The sequence below is a fragment of the Hypanus sabinus genome, chromosome 15 (assembly GCF_030144855.1).
Source record: "Hypanus sabinus isolate sHypSab1 chromosome 15, sHypSab1.hap1, whole genome shotgun sequence".
NCBI lineage: Eukaryota > Metazoa > Chordata > Chondrichthyes > Myliobatiformes > Dasyatidae > Hypanus > Hypanus sabinus.
In genome coordinates this window covers 52,966,919-52,993,248 of record NC_082720.1, presented here as the reverse complement: position 1 = coordinate 52,993,248, position 26,330 = coordinate 52,966,919, and the positions used below count along the sequence as shown (strand labels likewise).

The window sequence follows — 26,330 nt, the reverse complement described above, 5'->3', positions numbered from 1 at the left end:
GAGTTTCACAACTTCATTACAAAAGAGCTAATCAGATTCAGCACCGCCTCTGAAAATCACGTGTCAAGACCGGCGGGGCGTTGCATTGTGGGCTTGTAGTTTATCGCCGTCTTGTTGTGGTGAAAAGTTGTAGAGGACCACAGCTCCCACAATCCATTACCCGTTTAGGCTTGCGGGTCTTCCCTGTTCGTCCAATTGTCAATCATCATTGAGCCTGCAGCTGGTTGGTCAGTTGTGGAAGTTTCGCGGCAACGCGCCGTTGTCCCGGATACAGAAGGCGTCCGCAAATGATTGATGGCTAATGCCAACCGAGCTCATCTTTGAATGGCTGGTTCTCACGTCAATCTGATCCAAGAGGCTGCGTAGGGAGGTGGAGGTGTTTGGCAGCCTTATTGACGGCCGTCGAAGGCTGCTGAAGTGGATAGTGGCGCACTATGTAGGAAAGTAAGCTGGAAGATAGTTAATGTTATTAATAATTGCAATGAGATTATTTTCTTTTGTTGGTAACTAAGGGATTCTTATGACGTGTTAGGAAGTGCGTGTGGGGGGCTGGCTCGGGCCTCTTCCGCTCAGGTGGTCTGTTGGGGTAAATGATGTCGCTTTTCTTCCACTTTGGAGGAAGATGTGAGGCTTATTTCAGACAGCCATCTCCCACACATTTCTAGACGATGTTAGCTGTGCGACCTTTCTCTTATTATCTTGGGCTGATGTAAGGTTGTGATCAAAACATTGGAGATTCTTGGTTCCAACCCAAATTCTCTCTCCATTTTGAGCACTGTTTGTTTCAGATGCTCAAACGTTGCTGTGGGCATAATATTTTAAGGAAGCTTTGGGTATATCCTTGAATCCTTTCATTTGCCTGTCTGGTAATCTCTTGGCTGTGACAGGGCTCAGAAAGTGTCTATTTTGAATGTGAGAGTGATTCTTGATGCCAAATAAGAACTAACTGGCACCTTTTAGAGTTGGTGTATGGGGTGTCGGGGAGGGATAGCACCTCTGGTGGGGGAACATGTTGCGTCCTTTTCAGGCGGTTTGTCCACCTTTGGTTCCAACCAGGCACTCAGCTCTCACCTGTGGCTCCCTGTAGCTATTTGCATACAACAGTGGCCAAATCATGGGCAATGGCTTCAACAAGCCGGCTCAACCAGGTGAGGGTAGCTGATGGGTCTCAAACCCTTGGTGAGATAGGGAGTTGTCTATCCCAGCACGTGAAGACAGACTCCGGCGGATTGAGTGGACGAGATCAATGGAAGGACCAAGGGTCAAGAAGGTGGTCTCTGCAAGCCTCGTGGAATGCGTAGAACATAACAAGACATAGAAGATATCCTGGCCATCCACTGCCTCTAGTCCCATCTCCAGCCATCTCGACTCTTGTCTTGCCACTGGATCCAGATGGGAATTGGGAAGAGAGAGTGAGGCTGATGCTGTGCAACTCTTCCTCACTTAAATCCAAATCAAGTGCTAGTCTTCAACACCATCATCACATCGTAATGGTGTTGAGGTCTTCATCGACGGTGGACGAACCACCAGAGTTGGTGATGGTGGTCGTAGTGAAGATGCTAACGCGCATTTGCAAATCCTTCCAATGGATTTTGAGCGTTTTATGAAAGTAATGAAAATGTCTCATATGGAAATGATATTTGTAATGTGTTCTTATCTTGGAAGCAGAGAAGTGGACATGCTAAAACATCTTTTAGAATTTGAGGTTTAATCTTTTAAATATTTTTTCCCTCTAATGGGAATTTGAGGTTTAATCTTTTAAATATTTTTTCCCTCTAATGGGAATTTCTCACTGCGAATTTGTTACTCATGTGGAAAGTTAGCCATGTTTGTTAGAGTCTTGTGGAGATGGATTTCCACAGGATCTGAGTTTTGTGGAAATTAACCATAAGGTATTCTTGTTTCATTGAGTCAGTGATAACTTGGAGTTTGGCCTCTGAAGCTTGAATGTACAATGCATGTCTGTAGTCTGTAATTGGAATTGGGCTGTGAGAGTACAGGTTAGTGAGATTGAATGCTTTCCACTTGCAGTGTAGCTCCACTCCATTGGTGAAGCCAGTTGGTTTTACTCTCATTATAGTGAGATGGCCTGAAATTAATGCTGAGGTAATGAATCTATGCTTGATACCAGAGGTCTTCATGGCCTCCTCTACTGTCAAGATGAAGCCACACTCAAGCTGGAGGAACAACACCTTGTATTCCATCTGGGTAGCCTCCAACCTGTTGGCATGAACATTGATTTCTCTAACTTCCATTAATGTCCCTCTCCCCTCCTTACCCCATCCCTTATTTATTATTTTTCCCTTTTTTCTTTTCTCTTTCTGTCCCTCTCACAATCACTTCTTACCTGCTCTCCACCTCCCTCTGATGCTCCCATCCCCCTTCCTTTCTCCGTAGGCTTCCCGTCCCATGATCCTCTCCTTTCTCCAGCTGTGTATCCCTTTTGCCAATCAACTTTCTAGCTCCTCCCCCTCCTATCATTTCAGATCTCCCCCTCCCACTTTCAAATCTCTTACTACCTCTTCTTTCAGTTAGTCCTGACGAAGAGTTTTGGCCCGAAACGTCGACTGTACTTCTTCCTATAGATACTACCTGACCTGCTGCGTTCCACCAGAATTTTGTGTGTCTTCATGACCCTATTGGGTGAGGTACCCAAAGTAGCAGAAGGCTGCAGATCCAGCATAACTTTAAGAAATTGACTATTTACAAAAAATATAATAACTACTAAATTGCTAAGATCGAATTGCCTACATCATAGGATTTTGGAAACAATGCCTACAGCAATAATACACTCATTGCCATCTTACAAAACCCTTTGGGTTTTAGAATAAATTTCACAAATTGAAAGGTAGTAAGCGCATCCTACAGAGAGAAAGGGCTAGTTATAAACCATCTACATACCTGATTGAGATATCTTGGACCTCAGAAAATCTTTGCCGAGGTGTTACAGAAGATTAAGCAAAATTAGAATGAAATATTTGATGTGATACACTGGTGTAGATTGGTTAGTGGGAAAAGTAAAGTAAGAATAAATAGGTCTGTTTTTTGGTTGTGATTTTGTAGGGATTTGTGCTGCGGCCCCTTGTTATCAGTACTGTCAATGAGAAATCGAGTGTCTTATACCCTGATTTGCTGTGGATCTTACCAAAGTGGAAGTGAGTTGTGGGGGTCAAGGAAATGAGGGATAAGCTGAGTAATTTTGCATTAGTCTTTACTGTGGAAGACTCTAGCAGTATAGTGGAAATTATTTTGTGTCAGGGGTAATGAAGTGTGTGAAGTTCTATTGTATGCCCTTTCTTTGGCTTTTATGTTGCTTTGACTTTTCTTAGCCATGGCTGTGTCATCTTTCTTTTAGAATACTACTTCCTCTTTGGGATATACATATCCTGTGCCTTCTGACTTGCTTCCAGAAACTCCAGGTATTGCTTGCTCTCCGGTCATTCTGCTAGTGTTCTTTTCAATCAATTCTGGCCACATTCTCTCTCATGCCTTGTTAATACTGATAAATCTTACTTCAGCTTCTCAAATTTTTGGGGTGAATTCAGTCATATTAAGATCACTTGCCCCTAAGAGCTCTTTTACCTTTAACTCTCTAATCAAATCTGGTTTATTATACAACACCCAATCCAGGATAGCTGATCCCCTAGTGGGCTCAACCATGAGCTGCTCTTAAAAAGCTGTCTGGTAGGCACTCTAGAAATAGTCCTTCCTGGAATTCAGCACCAACCTGATTTTCCCAATCTACCTGCATTTTGAAATCCCCAATGACTATTGTAAGATTGTCCTTTTGGCATGAATTTTCTATCTCTCATTGTAATTTGTAGACCGCATTGTTACTATTTGGGAGTCTGTATACAACACCCACCAGTGTCTTTTTACCCTTGCAATTCCTTTGTTCTATCCGCAATGATCTAATATCTTCCGATCCTATGTCATCTCATTCTGATGATTTGATTCCGGATATCAGGGGGACGGCGAACAATGGAACAATTGGAAGGTGATAAGAAGAACTGTGGGAGGAGGGAGGTGAAATCAGTGTACATGCTATTGGGTTGGAGATTACCAAGGAGGAATATCGGGTGTTATAATATGCGTCTGGCCTCAACTTGGATCTTGGCAGCAGAGGAAGCTGTGGATAGACGTGAAGTGGAATTAAAATGATCAGTCACTGGTTGTTACAGTGGAAGGAGGGAATGAAATTGCTTGACTGCAATTCTTTTTCCTTTCCCTACATCACTGCCCCACCCTGCAAATCTTTGTTTGGTCATATGGATGCAGAGGAAGCCAAGCTGGGAGCATTGTTTGCATTAATAGATTCTGATAGATGCACAAGTGAAGAGCTGCCTCATTGTTGGTGGACTGTGTTGGCGATAGTGGAAGTTACATATTGATGGGATATATACAGAGGCTGTAAGGGTGACAGTTGAAAACAAGGAGAGCTGTATTCCTGTTATGTCTGGGGGTGGGAGGGGGAAGATATGGAGTGAGGGTAGATGTGGGAAATAGAAGTGATGCAGGCGAGGACTGCATTGGTAGCAGTAAGGGGTTCCCCATTCACTTTCTGAAGGGGGGGGGAAAATAGGTGACATCTCAGAATTTCAGGAATGGAAAGCTTTGATGAAGGGTCTCTAATCAGGAGGCCTGATAAAGAATCTTGGCCCAAAATGTCAGCTATTTATTCCCCTCCAAGGATGCCGCCTGGCTTGCTGGGTTCCTCCAGTATTTTGTGTGCATTGTTGAGGGGAATAGTTTCTTTGCAAGTGACAAAATGTGAAGAAATATAGTTGCGGTAAGTTGGTGGGTTTGTAGGAGATATTGGTTGATTTATTTCTTGAGAGAAAGGGGAGGGAAGAGAGAGGAGTTGGATATGGACCAAAGGAATTTGAAGTTGGCAGCAAAGGTTTTATGATTGATTAATTAGTAGTTTTTTTAAGATATAGAACATTGAAATCTACAGCTCAAGTACAGGCCCTTCGGCCCACAATATTGTGCCGACCATGTAACCTACTCCAGAAACTGCCTAGAATTTCCCCACCACAAAAAAAAGTTGAATGAAATTGATTTGTCATCTGGTAGGAGCCATGAAAAGGCCAATTGTTGAAAATGTATTGCTGTGTAGTGGATGTTTTATAATGGAAATAATTTTAGTTCCTCTATGTTTGAAAGGGATTTGATTATTTGGAAGTGTGAAAGGGATGAAGCAGGTGAGTGGAAATACAATGATCATTTAATGAAGCGAAGACCTTATGGTTTAGTAGGTGTTATTTCATAAAACTGATTTAACAGAAGTTTAAATCAGCACAAAAATCAGATAATGCACTATGATGTAATGTTAACACAACTGTTATTGCTGCTTGTAAATAAATGCTAAATGTATATTTACCAGTAAAGATGGGGAGGGGAACAGAGGCATAAAGTCCATAATATCTCACACATTGAACCTGATGTTAATTTTTTGTTGGTCTAATTGTATTTCTGGTGCCTAAAACTTTTTTTGGTGGGCTTATTGGAGGTTGATAGCTAGTTTTGAAAATGAATTCAATTGTATTAATTTTGGTTCATTATCTTCATTATGTAGTTTATTTTAAATAATGAATAGACTGGCAGAGCCTAAGACCAAGCCCTTTGATCATCAATGTCTGTGCTGACTGTACTGCCACTTGAAACTGTACTTCTACTTGGACATGATTCATATCCTTTTATTCCCTGTCCTCATCTAAATACTTGTTAAATGGTGTACCACCATCCTCTGACCAAGGAAATTTTAAAATTTAATCTACCAAGTCACTGTGTGTTATAAGTACCTCAGTCTTTTGAATAAGCCTACCATTAATGGCTGTGCCAAATGCTTTAGTAAAGCCTATGGAAATGGCATGCCCTGCCTGATGTTCATCATTTTTGTCATCAGCTCAAAAACAATTCACGTTTGTAAGACCTAACCTCCTGTGCACAAAACCAAACAAAATTGTTCCAAACAAATTTTGGGTTGATTCTGTCCAGAAGAATCTTTAATTTCCTTGTTTGTCCTTATTAACCTTAAAATAATAGGCAATTTCCTCACTCATCTGGGATTTCCTCTGTTGCTAAAGAGGATCTAAAGATCTTGGTCAAAACTCTAGTAGTCTCTTGCTTCTCAATAACTTGGGATTTATCCCATCAATCTCTGAGGACATCCATTTTCTCTCCTTAATCATCTCTTCCACTTTTAAATTCCTTTTAGAAGCATCAGAACCCTGGAATGTTGAATTGCCAGTACTACTCTTCTCTCAGCCAAGTTTCTGAAATGGCTACAATGCCTATGTACTAATCCAGGCCCCAGGTTTATCTGCATTGTCAATAATTGTGCTTGTATTAATACAAATACATTACAGCGCACCAGACCAATGTTCATTAACCTTGCTTGACATGTATTTCCTTCAAACTTGACCCAACCTCTACCTTCCCCTCAATCTCTCCACTCACTGACCTATTGTCCTGGTTCCCACCTCCCTGTCACACTCCCTGTCTCCCTGTCACCTCCCTGTCCTAGTTGAATCCTAGCTCTCTCTAACCTCCTTGTGGGATTTGCTTGTGGAACTCAGGATAGTTTAAACTTATTCGGGTGTGACCTGTTCTTGTACAGATGGTACCTGCGCTGGAAGAGAGACTGATGATCCATGTTCTTGGAGCCTGCCCTCTGCACCAGCTCCTTACCCACACATTCAACAATACTTACTATGTATCTAGGTTGTGATTTCTAACACGTGCCACAGGGAGTAATCCTGCGATTAAACTATAAAATATAAAAGCAAAGTTAGACCATTTAGCTCATTGACAATGCTCAGCCATTTAATCATGGAGTTTTTTTTCCCCCCCAGGAATTCTATTTCTTTAAACTTTTTACCTAATTCAAATTCAATCTTCTGTTCCTGTACCAATCATTAGTACCAATGTGGGCTGTGATCTCTGGCTGTTCTCCTTCCCCTTTCAGGATTTCCTGTGCCCACTCAAAAGCATTCTTGACCTGGCCACAAGGAGTCTACAGAAACATCTCTCTGTACCCCTGACTGAAGTGCCCCTAATCACTATTGCTCACCAAATCTTTGGCCTCCCCTGTTAAACAACATAGCCAGTCATGATGTTACTGATCTGCCTGCTGCTGTTAATCTGAGGCTGTCCCTCTCCACAACAATTTATAGTTTGAGAGGAGTAGCCATAGATTCTTGAACTATCTGCCTACTATTGATAGTCACCCATCATTGTATTACATTTCAGAATTGGAAGTAATAAATGTAAAATCAATTTGTTTTTAACTTCGGAGCTTGGCATTCTCAGTGACAACCGGATTAATTGGTTGTTTATAATTGTACATTAGCTCTGAAATCCATAAAACCTTACTTGTGGTAGAGACCATTGAAATTGAAGCACTGAATAAAATATAGAGGATCTGACATTTTCTCCCAGCATCCTTTGAAATTAGGGAGTCAGACTGGAGTTTTAGTAATTTACCTCTTGCATATCCAAATTTGCTTTTACTGAATGGCAGTCTAGTAGGAAGAGGGAATGAAAAATGATCACATTAATACCAGAGGCACAGATTTACAGATCCTTCCCAGATAATGACACGGTTCTGTTCATGAGAACCGTCCATAACCTGAACGGTTTGTGAATTGGAGTTCAGTCAGCTTCACTGGTACACTGAGTGAGTGACTGAGTTAGAGGTTGGATAAGGCTGGTGGGGTGGAGAGAAGATGCACAGAAGTGCCTCATTCCCACCCAGCTGTGTTTGGCAACTTCATCTTGCCAGTCTCCCAAAAACTCACTTGCACAGGCTATCTATAAGCCAGATGTTTGTAACCTGGAAAGGGCATGAATATATTATTCTGCTAGGTAGTGTTATGCAGTGTCTGGGGTAGAAATTTGTGCAATCTCTATGACTAGTTATTAAAGTTACTTGTTCATACAAAGATTTGGGAGGTATTAAGCACTTTAATACTAGACAACTTTAAAATGGAATAATGCTATAGTTTTCTTGTGTAATTAATTTTGGACCACAAGCAGTACTAACAGAATAAGTCATGAACTATTACATGGAGCTTTTTATTTTCAAGTTGAATTTGCATGGTTCAACTTGTACCTGTAGAATTTACTATTTTTCCTACTTTTATTTCTTATGTAAATCCTGTGTTAACACTTGAAATTTATGGTAATCTAAATTGCATCCTTTAATTCCTGACAAAAAATAAGATGGGTTGTTATGATATGCTGGTGAAATGTGTGCTTTTTAGATGGTATATATAAAAAATTATTTTTGTGGCCAATTTATTTTTGGACATGAGGCATAGTTGGTGTTCTGTAGAGTTAACTAGCACTCCATGTTTAATATTTGAGTTGAAAATCAAAACTGCATATGCTAGTAATCTGGAAAACAAACAGAAAATGTTGGAAACATTCAGAGGCGGACAGTATCAGTTCTGACAGGTTCTTCTATTTGAACCATTAACTATTTCTTTCCACTGATAATGCATGATCTTAGTATTTTCAGAGTTTTCTGCTTTAAATGTATATGGTGTTACATTTGAAAGCTGAAAGTTTTACAAGTTAACAGAAAATATGGATACTTTGATTTGAGACTAAGCAGTTATTTGCAATAAATCTAAGCATTTGTATCTCTCACCTGCTTTACAACAATCTTCATGGAACTTTGCATGTATAGAACCTTGGTGTGGAGTGGGAGAACGAGAGGTTTGTTAATAATACAAACATATCTATGCTGCAAGCTAATGCAGTTTCCAATTTGTATTCCTAAAGCTGCCATTTTGTTACCAATTTCCAAGCTGATCTCTTTTCTTCCCCCCCCCCCCCAAAGATCTTTGTTGGCAATGGTGAGCTACTTCAAACTAGATTTGGTGCACTGCGCTCACCTACTGAGTCCATATGTATAGGGCTAATTAAGTTGACCGCCCACACCCAGGAGACATTATATGTCTTAAGTTCTTGAGTGAGTTTAGCAAGGATACTTTGTAAATTCTCTGTGTGATGTAGCAATTTTATCTTTAAGCCATATGAGTGGCAGACTGATCTAGGAACTTGGTGTTCCTGTACAGGGGGATGTCTTCAAGTAAAACACTGCCAACTGTTATGTTGCAAGGTGTAGGAGAGGGAAGCACTAATGGGGCATCCAAAAGTATTAGGAACAACTTTAAAAGTCACGTAGAGGGAAGCCTAAGAATGCTGCTTGAGTTTTGCTGTGAGGCTTTTAAATCACTTTGTTTATTGTATTGTTACAGAAACATTGTAATATTTTGCCATTTTATCCCAAGGTTGCTATGATAATTTGAATTTTGCAATATATTGTTTTAAATGGAATAATATTAATGCTTACATCATAAAATTGCAAATGGATTTAGAATAGTCAGCAGAAATGTTATAAAGGAAGTTCCTTACAAGAGAAAAGTTAAGTTGAGACCATGCACAAATAACATTAGCTCTGATCAATAAATGTGGTGAACTGTAGAAATTTTGCTAATTTTCAAGTCTAAAGAATTTCAAAAGAGCATTCAAGATAAGTTAGTAAAATGATATTAGAGAAGCACAAATTTGGGGAAGGGTACAAGACCACCTCAGTGGCAATGAACGTACTTCAGAACTTGGTGCAGTCCATCGTGGAAAATGTATGACCACAGCCATACTGCCTAGATCAGGCCAGCCCTCTAAACTTAACCAGAGAAGAATGGTGCTTGTAAGAGAGGCTACTGTGACATCAGTCACTGAGGGAGCTGCAGAAATCAGTGGCTGTAACTGGAGATGAAGTTACATGATGTACAAACATCGGTGTCAAACTCAAGGCCCGCAGGCCATATCCGGCCCGGCGTACAATTATATCCGGCCCGCGAGATCATTTTAGATAGATCTATTATTTTAATTATTAATGGACCGGCGATATGAAGCCTATGATTGTAGGTTAATACCAATCATAAAAATAATGCTTGCTCAGCAGTCTTCTTCATAAGAAACGGAATTTGTGAAGTGAAACACTTTGTAGTTATAGCAGAGACTGAGACACATGAGAACAGGCTGAAAAAACGGAGGCAATGAAAGCTGCGTTCGCACGCGCCCGACTGATCCAGCCCGCATGAAGCTGCATTTTGCCCAATCCGGCCCGTGACCTAAAATGAGTTTGACACCCCTGCTCTAAGGCATTGCACAAAAAGTATGGAAGAGTGGCAAGCATATGCTTACCCATTTTTAAAAGAAAAATAAATTTTTTTTGCGAAGTGTCACTTAGAAGATGTGGAAGAAGGTCTTTGAGACTAAAGTGGAACTTTTTGGCCTTAACACTAAGTGGTACATATGGAGTAAATCCAATACTACAGATCAGCCACGTAACACCATCCCCACTGTAAAGTTAAGGTAGAAGTAGAATCATGCTCTGGGGATGCTTTTCAGCAGCAGGGACTAGAAATCTGGTCAGGATAGATGGAAAGATGAATGCTGCTAAATATGGAACAATTCTAGATTTAAAAAACTGCTACCCTCTGCCAGAAAGCTTAAACTGGTGAGGAAGTTTGGCTTTCAGAAGGACAGTGACCCCAAAACACACTGCCACAGCAACCATATTGTGGCTTCAAATGAAGAAAATTGATGTCCTTGAGTGGCCCAGTCAGAGTCCTGAACTTAACCTGATCGAATATTTCTGGCAAGACCTCAGGATTGCTGTCCACTGCTGCTCCCCAACTAATCTGGCACATCTTTAATAATTTTGCAAGGAGGAATGGCAAACCTTGCCCCGTCACCTTGTGCAAAGCTTATCGTGATTTATCCCAAAAGACTGTAATAACTGTGAGGTGATTCAACTAAGTCAGGGGTCGGCAACCCGCGGCTCCGGAGCCGCATGCGGGTCTTTCATCTCTGTGCTGTGGCTCCCTGTGGCTTTGCAAAATAAATAATGAGTATTTAATTAAAATGTATTTTATGTTAGTTTGTTAGTTTTTGAAATGTAATTCTAAATTTGAAGATTATGGTGATCTTGTACAATCTAAATAAACGTTGTGGCGACCCATTTCCTGGCACATCCGAACCGGCTCACAATTAGCCAGCGTTCCGGCTAAGGGAGATAGCCTACGGGGGTTTGTGAGTACGTGTCTTTTGGAGCATCCATGCCCATGGGGGGGAGGGTTGAGGGAGGCTTAAAAGCAAGGCTGTTTAGTTCGAATAAAGTTATCTTTGACTGCGGTTTACTGACTCCGTGTCATTATTTTAGCGCTGCTTGTAGCACACCGCTACAATGTGTTTTTTATCGCTATTAATATGTCACCACAGCCAATGCCTGACACCCACCACTCCCCTAAGCATTGATCCATCCCTACTGAATACGACTGCATTGTGAGTCAACCTGATCTTGTGATGGAACTGGCCGACACAGCCGACAAATACATATAGGTGTCCAAGTTTAGACTTGATGGCAGACCTTGAAGATGTTGCCCGTCAGAAGGCCGTTCTTGCTCAGATGGAGTGATATTGAAAACCTCCCCAAACGGACAAACTTGTGTTCAAAACATGGAATGCTATCCCCGACATTTATGTAAACATTAAAAAGTATGCGCTTGGAGTCCTGTCGATCTTTGGATCCACATATGTATGTGAGCAGGTGTTCTCCAACATGATCTTTATTAAAAACAAACATCGCGCATGCCTCACAGATGACAGCCTGCGATCCTGTGTAAAGATGAAGGTGACGTCATACAGCCCTGATGTGCAGACACTGTGCGCTGAGGTCCAGGAGCAGAAATCCCATTAACCAAGTATGATAAATATTTTAATTGCCTATTATTTTACATATATTCATATTTTTTCATGGTTCAGTGAAATAGTCCTTTTATTTTTCAGGTTGACAGCTGGCTGACGTTATTTTTGGTTTGCTGCTGGCAGACAATTTAAGTTCGGCGTTTTTCATAAATACAAGAAGGACTCAAATAGACATTGAGTATTTTACTTAAAAGTAACCTTCAACCCAACGTCTTTTTTTCGGAGTTCAAACTGCTTTTATTGCATGCAGAAATGTAATTATGTTTTCTCTGCAGGAGTTCATCGATTTCATAAATGCAACACATTATAGTTTGTTTATACATAGCATAAAGGCAAAAAAAATGTTGTATGCAGTGTTATTTCATTTTAAATGTCAAACGGGTTTTGTGGCTCTCAGTGTTTTCTTTTCTGTGGGAAACGGGTCCATATGGCTCTTTCAGTGATAAAGGTTGCCGACCCCTGACCTAAGTACTGAGCAAAGGGAGATGAATATTTTTGAATTGCTGACATTTCACTTATTGAGTTTTTAGTTTTTCATGCTTTTGCAATTATGTGTGTTTTGGGCTCTACTATGGAAAAAATGAACATGTGAGTCACAAATAATAAAAAAAATCTCAGTTGAATTGATCAAAATCCTTGGTTGTAATAGTCATGTTAACAAGGGGTTGGGTGCTGAATACTTTTATAAGGCATTGTATGTTGAGTCAGAGTTACAAAGAGGGAGAAGAGGCTGTATGTAAGATTGATGGATTTCTGGGTCACCTCCAACATTGCAGAGATCAGCTTGTTTAGTGGAGAAGTGTTTTTATATTTTTGAAATACAGTGAGGAATTGCTGGCCCTTCAAACCGTTCCAGCCAGCAATCCCTTGGTTTAATCCTAGCATAATTACAGAACAATTTACAATGCCCAACTAATCTACTAACCTGGATATCTATGGACTGGGAGGAAACCCACATAGTCACGAGAATGTGTAAACTCCTTACAGGTTATTGTAATATTGACTACTGATTTTGAACGGCTATTACTATAGACATTTGTTTATTCTTTCTGTATTAACACTTGTGCTAGTTCTAATTGTATTTTCTTGTGATTTTTATACATTAGTAGTGAATCTTTTGTTTGCAAATGTATATAAGGATACTCTGAGCTGAATGAGAAAAGAACACATTATGAACGTTAAAAATTTTCATTAGACAGAAAAAAATGTTTATTTCTAATTTGCATCATTGTCATTTAAAGTATTTTAAAACATGCAAAATGTGCAGCAATTTTTCCTTCCAAAAAATCAAAAGTAATATTTCAAGTCAAATCAAGTCACTTTTTATTGTCATTTCGACCTTAACTGCTGGTACAGTACATAGTAAAAATGAGGCGTTTTTTCAGGACCATGGTGTTACATGACACAGTACAAAAACTAGACTGAACTACACAAAAAAAACAACACAGGAAAAAAAACTACACTAGACTACAGACCTACCCAGGACTGCATAAAGTGCACAAAACAGTGCAGGCATTACAATAAATAATAAACAAGACAATAGGGCAGTAAGGTGTCAGTCCAGGCTCTGAGAGTCTGATAGCTTGGGGGAAGAAATTGTTACATAGTCTGGTCGTGAAAGCCGGAATGCTTTGGTGCCTTTTCCCAGACAACAGGAGGGAGAAGAGTTTGTATGAGGGGTGAGTGGGGTCCTTCATAATACTGTTTGCTTTGCAGATGCAGCGTGTAGTGTAAATGTCCGTAATGGTGGGCAGAAAGACCCCAATGATCTCAACTAACCTCACTATCCACTGCAGGGTCTTGCGATCTGAGATGGTGCAATTTCCGATCCAGGCAGTAATGCAGCTGCTCAGGGTGCTCTCAATACAACTGCTGTAGAATGTGATAAGGATGGGGGGGTGGGAGATGGACTTTCCTCAGCCTTCGCAGAAAGTAGAAACGCTGCTGGGCTTTCTTTGCTATGGAGCTGGTATTGAGGGACCAGGTGACATTCTCCACCAGGTGAACACCAAGAAATGTGGTGCTCTTTATGATCTCTACGGAGGAGCCATCGACGTTAAGGGGGCGATTGGTCGCTCTGTGCCCTCCTGAAGTCAACAACCATCTCTTTTGTTCACATTCAGAGACAAGTTGTTGGCTCTTCACCAGTCCATTAGCCGCTTACTATTTCAATATGAATTTTCATTTGGGTGCTAAGGGAGAAGTAAATTTTTCAAAACATTTTCAAACTTTTTCAATGCAGTTTTGGTATAATCTCATTATAGAAAGTTTAATAACATGTTTAATAATTGTCAGTGCCAAGCTGATGTAATACCTGTTATAATTGAGTGGAGAATCCTCTGTTTCAATTAAAGATGACCAATTCTCTTTTCTTGTAGGATGAAGCAGAGCAGAGTTGAACAGAAGGTTGGGATCCCGCCTACTTCCATTGTTGATAAGGGAAATAAAAGACAGAAGACTGGCTTGGCTCAAGACATTGAGATGTTAAATAGTTCTCATGCAGATTGGGGAAATCTGCATTATGATTTAATTCTGCACATCTTCCAGTACTTGCCATTGGTGGATCGGGCTTGTGCATCTTCAGTGTGCAGAGCGTGGAATGAAGTCTTTCACATGCCTGAACTATGGAGAAGGTTTGAATTTGAACTGAATCAGCCAGCAACATCCTATTTGAATTCAACTCACCCAGATCTGATCCAGCAAATAATCAAAAAGCACGCTGATCATTTGCAATATGTCAGTTTTAAGGTAAAGAATCGTGTGTAGTTTCCAAAGAAAACGTGGCTCCCATGCACATTAGACTTGGGTATTGTTTACTGTCCCAGCCATCATATTGCAGGAAAAAGAGACAGAGAGGATTTATGGAAGTGTTGCTGGGAATGAAAAATATGAAGACTCTGATTACTTGGGGTTATATTCTTTGTGACAGCAGAACTTGTGGGGAAAACTAAATTGAAGTTTGTTAAATCGAGGGTATTGGACAGTAACTAGGAAGTACCTATCTTTGATCAAAGGTCATAAATGTAAAATAATGGGTAGGAGGAGGGAAGATGAAGAAATAGTGGCCAATAGCTTGCCATACTTGAAGAGTTGTGATTTTCAGGACTATGGGTAAATGGTAGAAGGTGGGATTTAGGTTGTTTATTGACATTAATGGTATGGACCAAATAATTTTGTTATTCTGAGGTGAATGTTTGTGACACATAATTCTTCTTGCTTCCTTTCTCTCACTGCAAATACATTGCTCTCCTTTTCTGAATTCCAGGCTGCTGATAGTCATCTAATCCTGAACAATGGGGTATATTTAGAGAATCACAGGAGATTGGTTTACTGTGTGGAAGATTCACAGTTGAGTGTTACTACTTAATGTTTAATGTTACTACTCTTCATTTGATAATCATTTTATGTTCAGAGGTACAGAGTCTAGTTTTTTTTGCTCATTATGCCTTTCCTAAAAGTCCTGGGAGCAACAGAATAAAATTTTAACATGCATATCAACATTGGAGAAATGTAAGCAGCTCATGTGAGAAGTGAGATTTTTTTTTACCTCTTGGTAATCATATAAGTACTAGAATAAAAATCTCAGTATTTGCAGAGTATTAGTTGTGTTAGTATTAAGGCAGGAAAAGTGTTGCGGTCAGTTTCTAAAGTTTGGATCAGAACAAAGAAGCAGTATTTGTAGTGCTTGCAATTTCATGCCATAGGCTGCCCCATCACCATTCACAAATTCAAAATTGCAGTGTCATACAAACAATAGCCACAACTAGAGGATCAAACAAGAGCAAAAATAAGGATTTTGGGTGGGTGTGAAACGAAGATGTTGTAAAGGAAAAATAAAGTTTTGAATGGGCAGAATTGAAGCTTAAAGTATGTTTAATTGAACTTGTGATCATAAACATCTATTATGTGTATATTTTGAAATTCGAACTACCATTGAGTTTGCAACAGTTTTTGAAAAATAGGTAAATTGTATTACTTAAAATTAATTCTTCAATAAGGTTGAAGAAAGAGTACAGAGAATATTTATAAGGATGTTGCCAGGTCTGTAAGACCTGAGTTATAAGGAAAGATTGAATTAGGTTAGGACTTTATTCATTGGAGCATAGAAGATTGAGGGGAGATTTGATAAAAGTTTATAAAGTTGAAGTGTATAGATAAGGTAAATGCAAGCAGGCTTTTCCACTGATGTTGGATGAGACAAGTACAAGAGATCATGGGTTAAGGGTGAAAGGTGAAAAAATTAAGGGGAACATGAGGAAAAACTTCACTCAGGTTTGTGAGTGTGGAATGAGCTGCTAGCACAAGTGGTACATGCAAGCTTGATATCAACATTTAAGAAAAGTTTGGATAGGTACACAGATAGTAGGGATATGAAGGGCAATGGTACTGATGCAGTTGGTGAGAGTATGCATTTTAAATGTTTTCAGTACAGACTAAATGGGCCAAAGGGCCTGTTTTTGTCCTGTATTTTTCTTTGACTCTATGACCCATCAACTAAGTTAAAGATAAATCGCTTTTTCCCAGTTAATCCATACAAAAACTTTTGTGGGAAGAGTTCCATATTCTCATTATCTTGAATGTTTTTTTTTATTGCTAAATGCTTAACTCTTTTAAATTATACCCTCCTCTTCTGGCAGAGTAGTTTGAGTTTGGCTTCTTTTAATCTTACTGAGACCTGTGTTAAAGAATTAGTTCAGGTTTGGCAATGTTACTCTGCATGAAAATGGAATTGAAATCAAGTACATGGTTAAATATGAAGGATACTTTCTTTTAGAAGACAAAGGGCAGCTTGATGTTTCTCAATACAGAGAAAGGTGATAGTTGGAAGAGGATGTATACAAGGGCAGAGCAGCCACTATAACTTGGTGTTAAGATATACAAATCTTTAGTTTTAAATTAAAAAGTAATTCAAGTGGTATTGTAAGTTTGTAAAGAACAACACTTAACTGATTTGGCTGGAGTTAGAATACTGTCCTATAGGATCTGGGACATAGAAGTCTTGTGGACAAGGAATGCCGCAGTGTTTTTTACATTTTGGGTATTTTTTTAATTGCAAAGATATCTAGTGGAGGAGTAAATTTGTTTAAGCATTCATTCCACTATATATTTTTGCAATTTTTTGTAAATCTGTGACTCATTTTGTGACACTTTTGCTTGTATACTCAACTCTATGTGGAGTCCTTGGACAAAGATCAAAACTTGCAGTCCAATGTAATAAGGAAGGTTTGCCAGAATAAGAATTAAAGCAATTTAGGGGACTAAATAATATCAAACAAGAATTGACAGTAATATTTAGAATATCATTCAAGTGAAAGTGAATTCACATCAATCCTTGCTCTTCAGATTTGAATTATTGTCCTGTTTGTCCTATTTTTCCTATTTTTAATCCTTTTTTTAATACCTTCAGCCTCTAAATTTGTTTACTTTTACATTTTGGAAGCAGTTGCTGGGCCAGGCCCGTGAAGGTGGAAAAATGTAGGTTGTATTTAACTGCAGTGAGGCTAGAAGAATACTATGCTAGGTAGTGCAGTTGTTGCAGCTGTTAGAACCTTTTGAAGACTTGCATGTAGGATATTGACAATTCAGTATGAACATCAAAAGGATACCATGAGATAATGATTACTCATAAGTTTTTTGAAAATGGTTATTAAGGGAGATATTGAAAGCCTAGGTCATTAATTTTGTTCTAATTAATATTCTTTGAATAGGTGATTATTGTGCAAGGAGGCAGTTTGAATATTTCAGTTTCATTATATGGTGCAGAAGAAGATTATCAGTAAGGGGGTTACTGCAATTCTATCAAAACCATGTAATGTTATTTGTATATTTGGTTTAATGTGGAAAAGGATGGGCTAACTGAACAACTATTAGATTTTCTTCATTCCATGAGTCCTAGAAGTCCTCTAAGTCTGCAGGAAAACAAATATTCAGGGTTGCTGCCGTGAGTTCCGTCTCAGTGAACTGGTCTTTCCTGGCTGCATTTGATACACTTGATTGAAGCTTAAAGAGTCATTACATGGCCTCCTTTCTCACTACTTCTGTCACTTCTCCCCCCCCCCCCCACCCCGCGTTTATCCTCGTCTTGTAGCTTCTCTGTTAACCTTGTCGTGTAACCTCTGTGTTAACCTTCAACAATATCCAAAGGTCTGAACTTTTTTCCATTTAATGACTCTCGACATGCCTATAATTTTTTGTCATGTTGCTTGTCCACTTTCCAGCTCTAGATGAGTGATCTTTCTTCCGGCTCTAAATGAATAAATTTCTTTCAGCTAATTGCAGAGAACCAAAACCATTGCTTTTGATTCCTGCTATGATGGTGCTAGCCTTTAACACCATCCTACCCCAAGTGTAATCCACCATTTTGCAACTACAACATACCATTTTGCACTGAGATGAGCTTCTGGACTATCACCAAGATGCCAACAGTCACCCTCATGCAGGGCCCCGATTTAGAATTTCTATTCAATGTCAACAGGTTCTTTTCTCACCCAGATGCTGTTAGACTTGCTGTATTCCTTCAGCTGATTGTTGTTTCACCTTCATAATATTCAGTCTCTCGTCACTAGCTCTGTCAATTTGCAGAAATCTCTATGCGTAGCCCATCATTGTGGGTTGGTGATCTACCATACATAAGTTTGAATTTATTCAAACTTACTTTTCATATTATTCGTACCAGTTCTGAATGCACTATTGCCTTGTTTTCAAGTTTTCATTGACTTGGCGTTTATCTCTCTAATTTTCCCTAGTGCTAACCCTGTGCCCATGCTATCCAGTTGTCTTTCTCCTTCAAGTCGATACTCAAAGCTATCTGTTTGACCAGATGTTTGGTCATTTGTCTATTTACCTTTTTGGTGTCAGGTTTTATTTTGATATTGTGGAGTAGCTTGGGATGCTAAATTGACAGTGGTACATTTGTACTCGATGTGATGTGAGTGAAGTTTTTCCATACGTTTTTGACAGTTTAGGTGGTGTCAGATGTAATATTGCGTTGTACTTCTCTCTGAAGTAGTAATTGAGGTGGCAGCTTCAGGCAAGCAATACAGTCAGACAATTTTAATATTAAATCCAGTTCTAGTATTTTATTAAGACATAAGTGTGTACCAGTTTCATCTTGATTGCTGTGGACATTTGTGTTCTTTGAAACTTTAATTACTGAATCAAAGGTGTAATTGCTTTGTTCGGCTTAACTTAAGGTCTGCTTCTTGTCTTCACTAGGTTGACAGTAGCACTGAGTCTGCAGAGGCAGCCTGTGATATTCTTTCACAGCTGGTCAACTGTTCCATAAAGACCCTGGGACTGATTTCCACAGCAAGACCTAGTTTTATGAATTTGTCAAAGGTACTTTTCCCAGTTTTATTCCTTTTAAAGTTCTTGCTTGTTATGTAGCATTCATTGTTACCTTTGTTTTCATAGTCACGCTTCGTATCAGCTCTGACTGTGGTGTTTGTGAACTCCAAGTCACTTTCATCAATCAAGATTGATGACACACCAGTAGATGATCCATCTCTGAAAGTTTTGGTGGCTAATAACAGTGACACTTTGAAACTGTTGAAAATGAGCAGCTGCCCTCATGTTTCACCTGCAGGTAAATCCTAGTTTACAATGTAATTTGCAATTCATCAATAAATATTTTACAGTACTGCAATAGTGTGCCCAAAATGTTTCTATTCTAGCAATATTGATTTTGGGAATCTATTGAATCTTAATTTTCTTCCCACCCACCGCTTAGGATGTTTAACATCATGCTATCTAATCTTTATTTAATAATTAGAAATTCATTTTTAAATCAGTTTATTCAGAAATTATGTTGGGTATTCATCATCCTAAATATGGTAGTGTTAAACTGTTGAATAGTTTGCAAAAGTGCCTCAGTTTATTTATAATATATTTATTGTTTTGAAAGGATTTGGGTATTATATCTGACAAATTAATCTTGCTTTACCTAGTGTTTTCCTCATGGATCTAATTGTAAAGTAAAATCACTTTCGTGATCTCCCTTCATCTGTTTTGTTTAACGAGATGATAGACAAAGAATGCAATAAGAATTGTCTGATAGATTTGCTGAAGGATGCTGGGATGATCTTCTACCCAAGGTATGTTTGTACAGGGACTTGTCTAGGTAACCTGCAGAAGTGCGAGTTTCCATTGCTATAACCAGCAGAAACTGCTGGTAGCATATTCTTTGCTGCCAGTGTTTGTTTCAGTCAAGCAGAAAGATCTTCCAGTTTTCCTATTTTCTCAGTTTTCAAGCTGGAAAACCTGCCCACTAAGCTTGTTGTGACGTCTTGAGCAATATAGCCTATATTTAAGTGAAATGGTTTGTTAGCTCTGAAAGGTTATACTAACTTGGGGAATGAAAGTTGTGATCCATTATTAGTCTTTAGACTCTGGAAGTTAAATGTTACTGCAGAGTTTAAAAGTAGAGGAGTTGTATTAAATCTTTCTAAAACACTCATCTGATCTCAGCTGGAATATTATTTATTTCTAAGTTCCACATTATGAAAAATTGTATCAAAATTGGAGAGACTCCAGACTAGATTTGAAAGTTCGGGGTGTGGGGCTACATTTGTAGATAAGAGATGGTGGGTCTGTTTTTCATGGGTAAAAATCAGGAACCTGAGGTGAGGGATCTTGGGTCCAAGTTTATTGCTCCTTGTAAGTTGTTACCCAGGTTAAGAAGACATGACATGCTAGCCTTTATTAGTTGGAGGATTGAGTTCAAAAGCTGGGAAGCTATGTTGTAGCTTTATAAAACTCTAGTTGGGCTACATCTGGAGTATTGCATGTATCATCCCATTATAAGAAGGATGTTGGGGCTTTGGAGAAGGTGTGTAAGAGGCTTACCAGGGTGCTGCTTGGATTAGAGAGCATGTGCTATAATGAGAAGTCAGACAAACTTGGGTTGTTTTCTCTGGAGGGGCAAAGGCTGAGAGAAGATCTAATAGAAGTTTATAAGGTTATGAGAAGCATAGATAGACAGTATCTTTATTTTCCCAGAGCTGAATGTCTAATACTAGAGGGCATGCACTTAAGGTAAGTGGGTAAATTTAAAAGAACGTGAAGGGCAAGTTTTCTTCTAAGAGATTGCTGGTTGCATCAAGTGCACTGCCTTGGGTGATGGTAGATGCAGATATGTTAGGGGCTTTTAAAGGATGTTAAGCACATGAATGTGAAGGAAATGGAATGATATGAATTTTGTGTAGGCAGAAAGGAGTAGTGTAGTTGCTCATTTGATTGCTGTACCAAACCAATTAAATTAGCATTATGGGCTGAAGGGCCTGTCCCTATGCTGTTTTTGTTTCTCTGTAAAAGTTATCTTGAGGCAGTATTTGACAGAAATGTATTAAATGAAATGGAGAGTTGGAGGATTTAAGGATGAGGTCTTGTTCAAAGATTGAAGTCAAAGTAAATTTATTATCGAAGTACATGTATGTCACTGTATACAACCCTGAGATTCATTTTCTTGCAGGCAACCACAGCAAATAAAATCAATGAAAGACCACATCCAACAGGATGGGCAACAACCAATCTGCAAAAAAAACAAACTACAGATACAAAAAAATCATACTTAATAAATATTATTTATGAAGAATCCTGGAAAGTGAGTCCATAGGTTATTAGAGCAGTTCAGTGACAGGGCGAGTGAAGTTATCCCCTCTGGTTCAGGAGTGTATAAATTTGAAGGGTAACAGAGTTATAAATAACAAAAGGAAAAACATTTTTCTATGTTTGGAATCTGGAATATGCTGCCTGCAAGTGAGGTAGAGGCAAGTTCCATGTGACCATCAAAAGTAAATTCAATAAATATACGAGGTTAGGGGAAAAAGCCACTACATGGAAGTGGAGTGCCAGTTCAGGTTTGATGTGCCAAATGACCACTCGTGTGTAATCATTGATTCTAAGAATGTGATTATGTGGTTTTTTTAAAAGTCTTAAGTAATTTTTTTAAGGATTTGGAGCGGTGTGGTTATATTTCACAAATCACATGACTCATTGCTGAACTTGAAACTGATAGTACCACTATGTTGTGGGGGAAGTTACTAAATTTATATTATTTCCTATCCATATTTCATCCTGATCCTTTCTCTGCACGTGCAGTCAATTCCCTCTTACAATTTTGTTCAAATTGCCTTTGATTTAGTTGTTTTTTTAATTGACTGAATTTTTGCTTCTCTTTAAATATTGTTTTATAATGTACACAGGCATTCTTTGTGTGGCAGACCAATGCTATGGACTCAGAGAGCTGGCACTGAATTATTACCTTTTGAGCGATGAATTGCTATTAGCTCTTTCCAGTGAAAAACATGTTCACCTGGAACACCTTCGCATTGATGTGATGAGTGAGAACCCTGGACAGACCCAATTCCACACCATAAAAAAAAGCAGCTGGGATGCTCTTGTTAAACACTCTCCAAAAGTCAACATTGTCATGTACTTCTTTCTGTACGAAGAAGAGTTTGACCCATTTTTCCACGATGAGACTCCAGTCACACACATCTATTTTGGCCGTGCAGTCAGTAAGGAAATGTTGGGTCGTATTGGAATGAACTGTCCAAGACTTGTTGAGCTGGTGGTCTGTGCAAATGGTCACCGGCCTCTGGATGATGAGCTCATTTGCATTGCAAAGCGCTGCAACAACCTAACTGCCATGGGCCTGGGTGAATGTGAGGTTTCATGCAGTGCATTTGTAGAATTTGTGAAGCTTTGTGGAGGACGATTAACTCAACTATCCATCATGGAGGAAGTGTTGATACCAGATGAGAAATATAATGTGGAACAAATCCACTGGGAGGTTTCCAAATATCTGGGAAGGGTATGGTTCCCAGATATGATGCCTACATGGTAAAACTGATGTATGTTATCTGAGATAGAGAATAGGGAAATAGTTTGCTCTGCTTCAACAAATAAAAGTTACTTACAAAACAACTACTAAAGAAGTAACATGCTAAGATTTATGAAAACCAAGGTATACTGGGGTGTACTTTTTTGTGTGGATTCAGATGATTGCCATAATTATGACTTTCTGATTACTTGCAGATTATATAATTTTAAAGCATAATTATATTTCAGATTCTGAACCGATTGAAGTGAAAATTGATATTTAAGATACAGGTTGAATGCCTCTTATCCGAAATTCTGAAATCCAAATATTTGAGTGCTAACATGATGTCACAAATGGAAAATTTCATAAGGCACTGTGACGGTTCCCAGGCAATGCATAGGTCTCTGCATATCACAGACAGTTCTGAAACATGAGAAAATCTGCAGATGCTGGAAATTGAAAGAAACCTGGAGTTCAGATGTGTAATGAGCATAAGTTAATAAATAAATAGAAAAACATTGCATAAAGTGAAAAATGAGTATCTCTATGGAGTTCTCTTTAAAAAAAAATGGATTTGTCAGTGTTGGAGTGAGCATGTGCTGCTTAATGGTGTGATGATCATGATTGGTCCTTTGCTTGTAAAGATCTGGAAGGAAAATGGCCATCACTGTTGGACTTCCTGCCTGGGCTGTGTAGGTTTATAGTGAGGATTGGTGCATGCGAACCAATTCCACTCTTTAGGCCGGGGCATGTTCCACAGTGGCACAACAAGCTGTGGCGACCACAAGGCTGTAGGAGAAGTATCAAAGTTTTCCTTCTCCTGGACTACTTGGCAAGGCTAATGCATCCCATCTACCCAGATTTGGAATCTGAGTTGGGCTTCTCCTAGTCTGGCTGCCAACAAAGGCTGAGCCCTGCCTGCCCTCCCAGTTATACTGCTGGACACTCGATCACACCATAGCATAGCAAGCTCCATAAGAACAGGGATGCCACTTGATGGCACAGTAGTGTAGGAGAGGTCATATGTGAGTGAACTACTGCTTGGCAAGCCAAACAGTGGTCCTGCAACGATCACTACACCTGGAGCGGAGAGGCTAAGGAAGACGCTTCAGCTTCCTTAGGTGAGCAAGACCTCCAGCCCAGGACTCACTCGTAACATTATGCTGATCATGAAACAAGTAAAGATCGATGGCGATGAATTAAAAATTGAAGGTAATTGTGAATATTCAGCAGGCTGGTTGCAGAAATTTTAGAAAAGGTATGGCATTAAATTTTTGAAGTTTAAAACATTTTTTAAGAGGTAAAGAATCTACTGATCATGAAGCAGTAGAAAAAACCATTAATTTTCATTAGGTGGAGACTGAAAGCCTGCCGTTGCTTGTTCAGTAGCTGATTTGGGTATTCTCCGAATGTGGCTGTGTTGCTTTTGTTACCCTGCACACATCATATTTTCATTATATTAATGTTATGTGATTGTTACTGTTAAGTACCTGTGTGATAAGCAAATGTAAGACTTCTTCAGTCAGACTTCTTCACATAATTCAGTCAGAAATATGGCTATCTTGTATATTCCAACATCTGAAGAAAGCACTTCTGGCCCCAAGTATTTCAGCTAAGGGGTAAAACCTGTATTCACTTGGTAATCACAGAATTGAGCTGAATAATGTGGACTGCTCAAGACAGTGGCATCTATAAAGATTTTCTTTGGCTCAAGTATAGAAAATCTGAACTGATTGACAATAAGTTAATTTATTTGTGATTTTGTGCATGCTGCTTTTTTTTCTGAATGAGAAATAACCCAGTGCAAAAATCTGTCTGCTTCACAGTTTAATTTTGATTTGATTCCATGGCACCTTACTCACATTGTAAACCTAAGCAGTAGCATATTTAATAAAATGTAGCTATTGTTTTGGCTAAAAGAAAACAAACCACATGAACTGATACACTTTAAAACTTGTTTTGGAGAAATGCACTGGATATCGTATGCAGTTTAATTTATCCTCTGATTACTTTTTGCTGTAAATATCACTTGATACTTAATCCGAATTTTAAAATCTTTCTGTGTATCAGCTTAATTTACATTTTGAGGCAAAACAGATTTTGTTTAGTTTTCAATGTATTTATTGAAAGTTAACTCAGTAGTTCTAAGCTACCTTATTTATCTCTGCAAAGATTATGTGGCTAATATTTGATCTGCTCGCAAATGTATAAGCTTGATAAATATCTGGAATATTTAACTATTCTGAGATTTAAACTTGCCATTAGATAGTGGAAAATAACTAATGGTGTAAATAGATATCAGGAATTAATATGGATGTCATTCAAAGTTGTAATGCCTCCATATGCATTATATTGGATTCTGATATAACAACTACAGTGTAGTTGATTATTTAATATTGTATAATTTGAGATGTTTCCTGTAAACACCTGTGCAAGCAAATGAATCTTGAAGTAGGATATGGTAGCATGTATACTTTGATAATAAATTTACTTTGAATTTTATTGATGTGAAAATAGCAATGCTAGATTTTTGAACATGTCATTATACAGAAGCAGGACATTTGGAATTAATTTGGAATGTATTACTTCATCTGACTTCATCTTCTCAACATTTCCAGTGCTAACACCCTATTTGATAGGTCAGCTCTGTAAATACTATTGTAAAACTTGACATTAGTTTTTCATTGCCATGGAAGCACCCAACATAAATTTCACTCAAAATAAATTTAGCAGATTAGTAACCTTGGTTGATTAGAAAGCTCTCGGATCATGGAAGGTTAATTGGAATGTATTAGTATTACAAGATGATGCCTCATATTGATCCAGTTCAAATGGAGTGTCTAAAGATAAATAAGACAACAATAATCTAAGCACAATAGTTTGATATCCACATTGCATTTGACATGCCTGAGCCTGAAAAGTTGAAATCCAGTTGAAGAGGCAAAAACATTAAAATGTGGCAAAATTCCATGTGAAGGCAAAAAATCAAAGATACTGAACATGAGGGTCGATAAAAATTTATGGTTTGGAAGTAGTTGTAATACTGTGCTTCATTACACCGTTAACTAAGGTAATCTACAAACAAGTAGCTAAAGCTAAAAATGCTTTTGGAAGTACAGTAAATTCATGTACATAAAATTCTTTAATAAAATTACTGAGAATATCCTGCAGTTACTAAAAATATGGAAAGAGCAACCCTGCTTGTGTGTTTATATGGATCAAGTTAGTAATGTAGCAATAACACTGTTAGCAGTTTTAAAATAAAATCCTTTGAGTTCTGTCCAACAAGCTTAAATTGAATATACCTCTTTCAGAATATGACTGAACTTTGCATTTAATTATCTTATGATTACTATTCTATGGGAAATCTTGGCTTGGAATAGCAAATGAATTAAAAACAATTTTATTTGGGGTGAAATGTCAACCAACATGTACATCTTAAAAACACTGTTACCAAATTTAGATGACTATCTTATTTTTAAGGTTAATTAAATTTGCTGTAGATGTATGAACTTGCTGATAAACAATACATCTTCAGGAAAATATTTACACTGTTCATTAAGTTATGTATATTTTATGTATTTTCTTTACTGTGATTATAAAATTCAGAAATCAAAGGTTTTTGTGTAATTGACTGGAGCAGATAATTAATAGATGCTTTAGAAGTGGAATACTTTGGTTATTAAAGCAAACTGTGTTCCATATTCTGGTTTGTTTTTTT

The 26,330-nt window shown here is 38.5% G+C and overlaps 1 protein-coding gene across 3 annotated transcripts; it reads left to right on the top strand.

The window, feature by feature from the left end:
- Positions 1 to 304: 304 nt before the first annotated feature.
- Positions 305 to 26,330, top strand: LOC132405527 (F-box/LRR-repeat protein 3-like). Of its 3 annotated transcripts, none has more exons than XM_059990410.1 (5): positions 305 to 444; positions 14,166 to 14,535; positions 19,003 to 19,125; positions 19,201 to 19,372; positions 21,990 to 26,330. In XM_059990410.1, exons 2-5 carry the CDS (start codon positions 14,167 to 14,169, stop codon positions 22,631 to 22,633), a joined length of 1,308 nt encoding a protein of 435 aa, XP_059846393.1. In that variant the 5' UTR covers positions 305 to 444; position 14,166; the 3' UTR covers positions 22,634 to 26,330. The 3 variants fall into 3 exon arrangements, with proteins under 3 accessions (XP_059846393.1, XP_059846391.1, XP_059846392.1); XM_059990408.1 differs by lacking the exon at positions 305 to 444 and adding an exon at positions 607 to 709; XM_059990409.1 differs by lacking the exon at positions 305 to 444 and adding an exon at positions 12,024 to 12,041.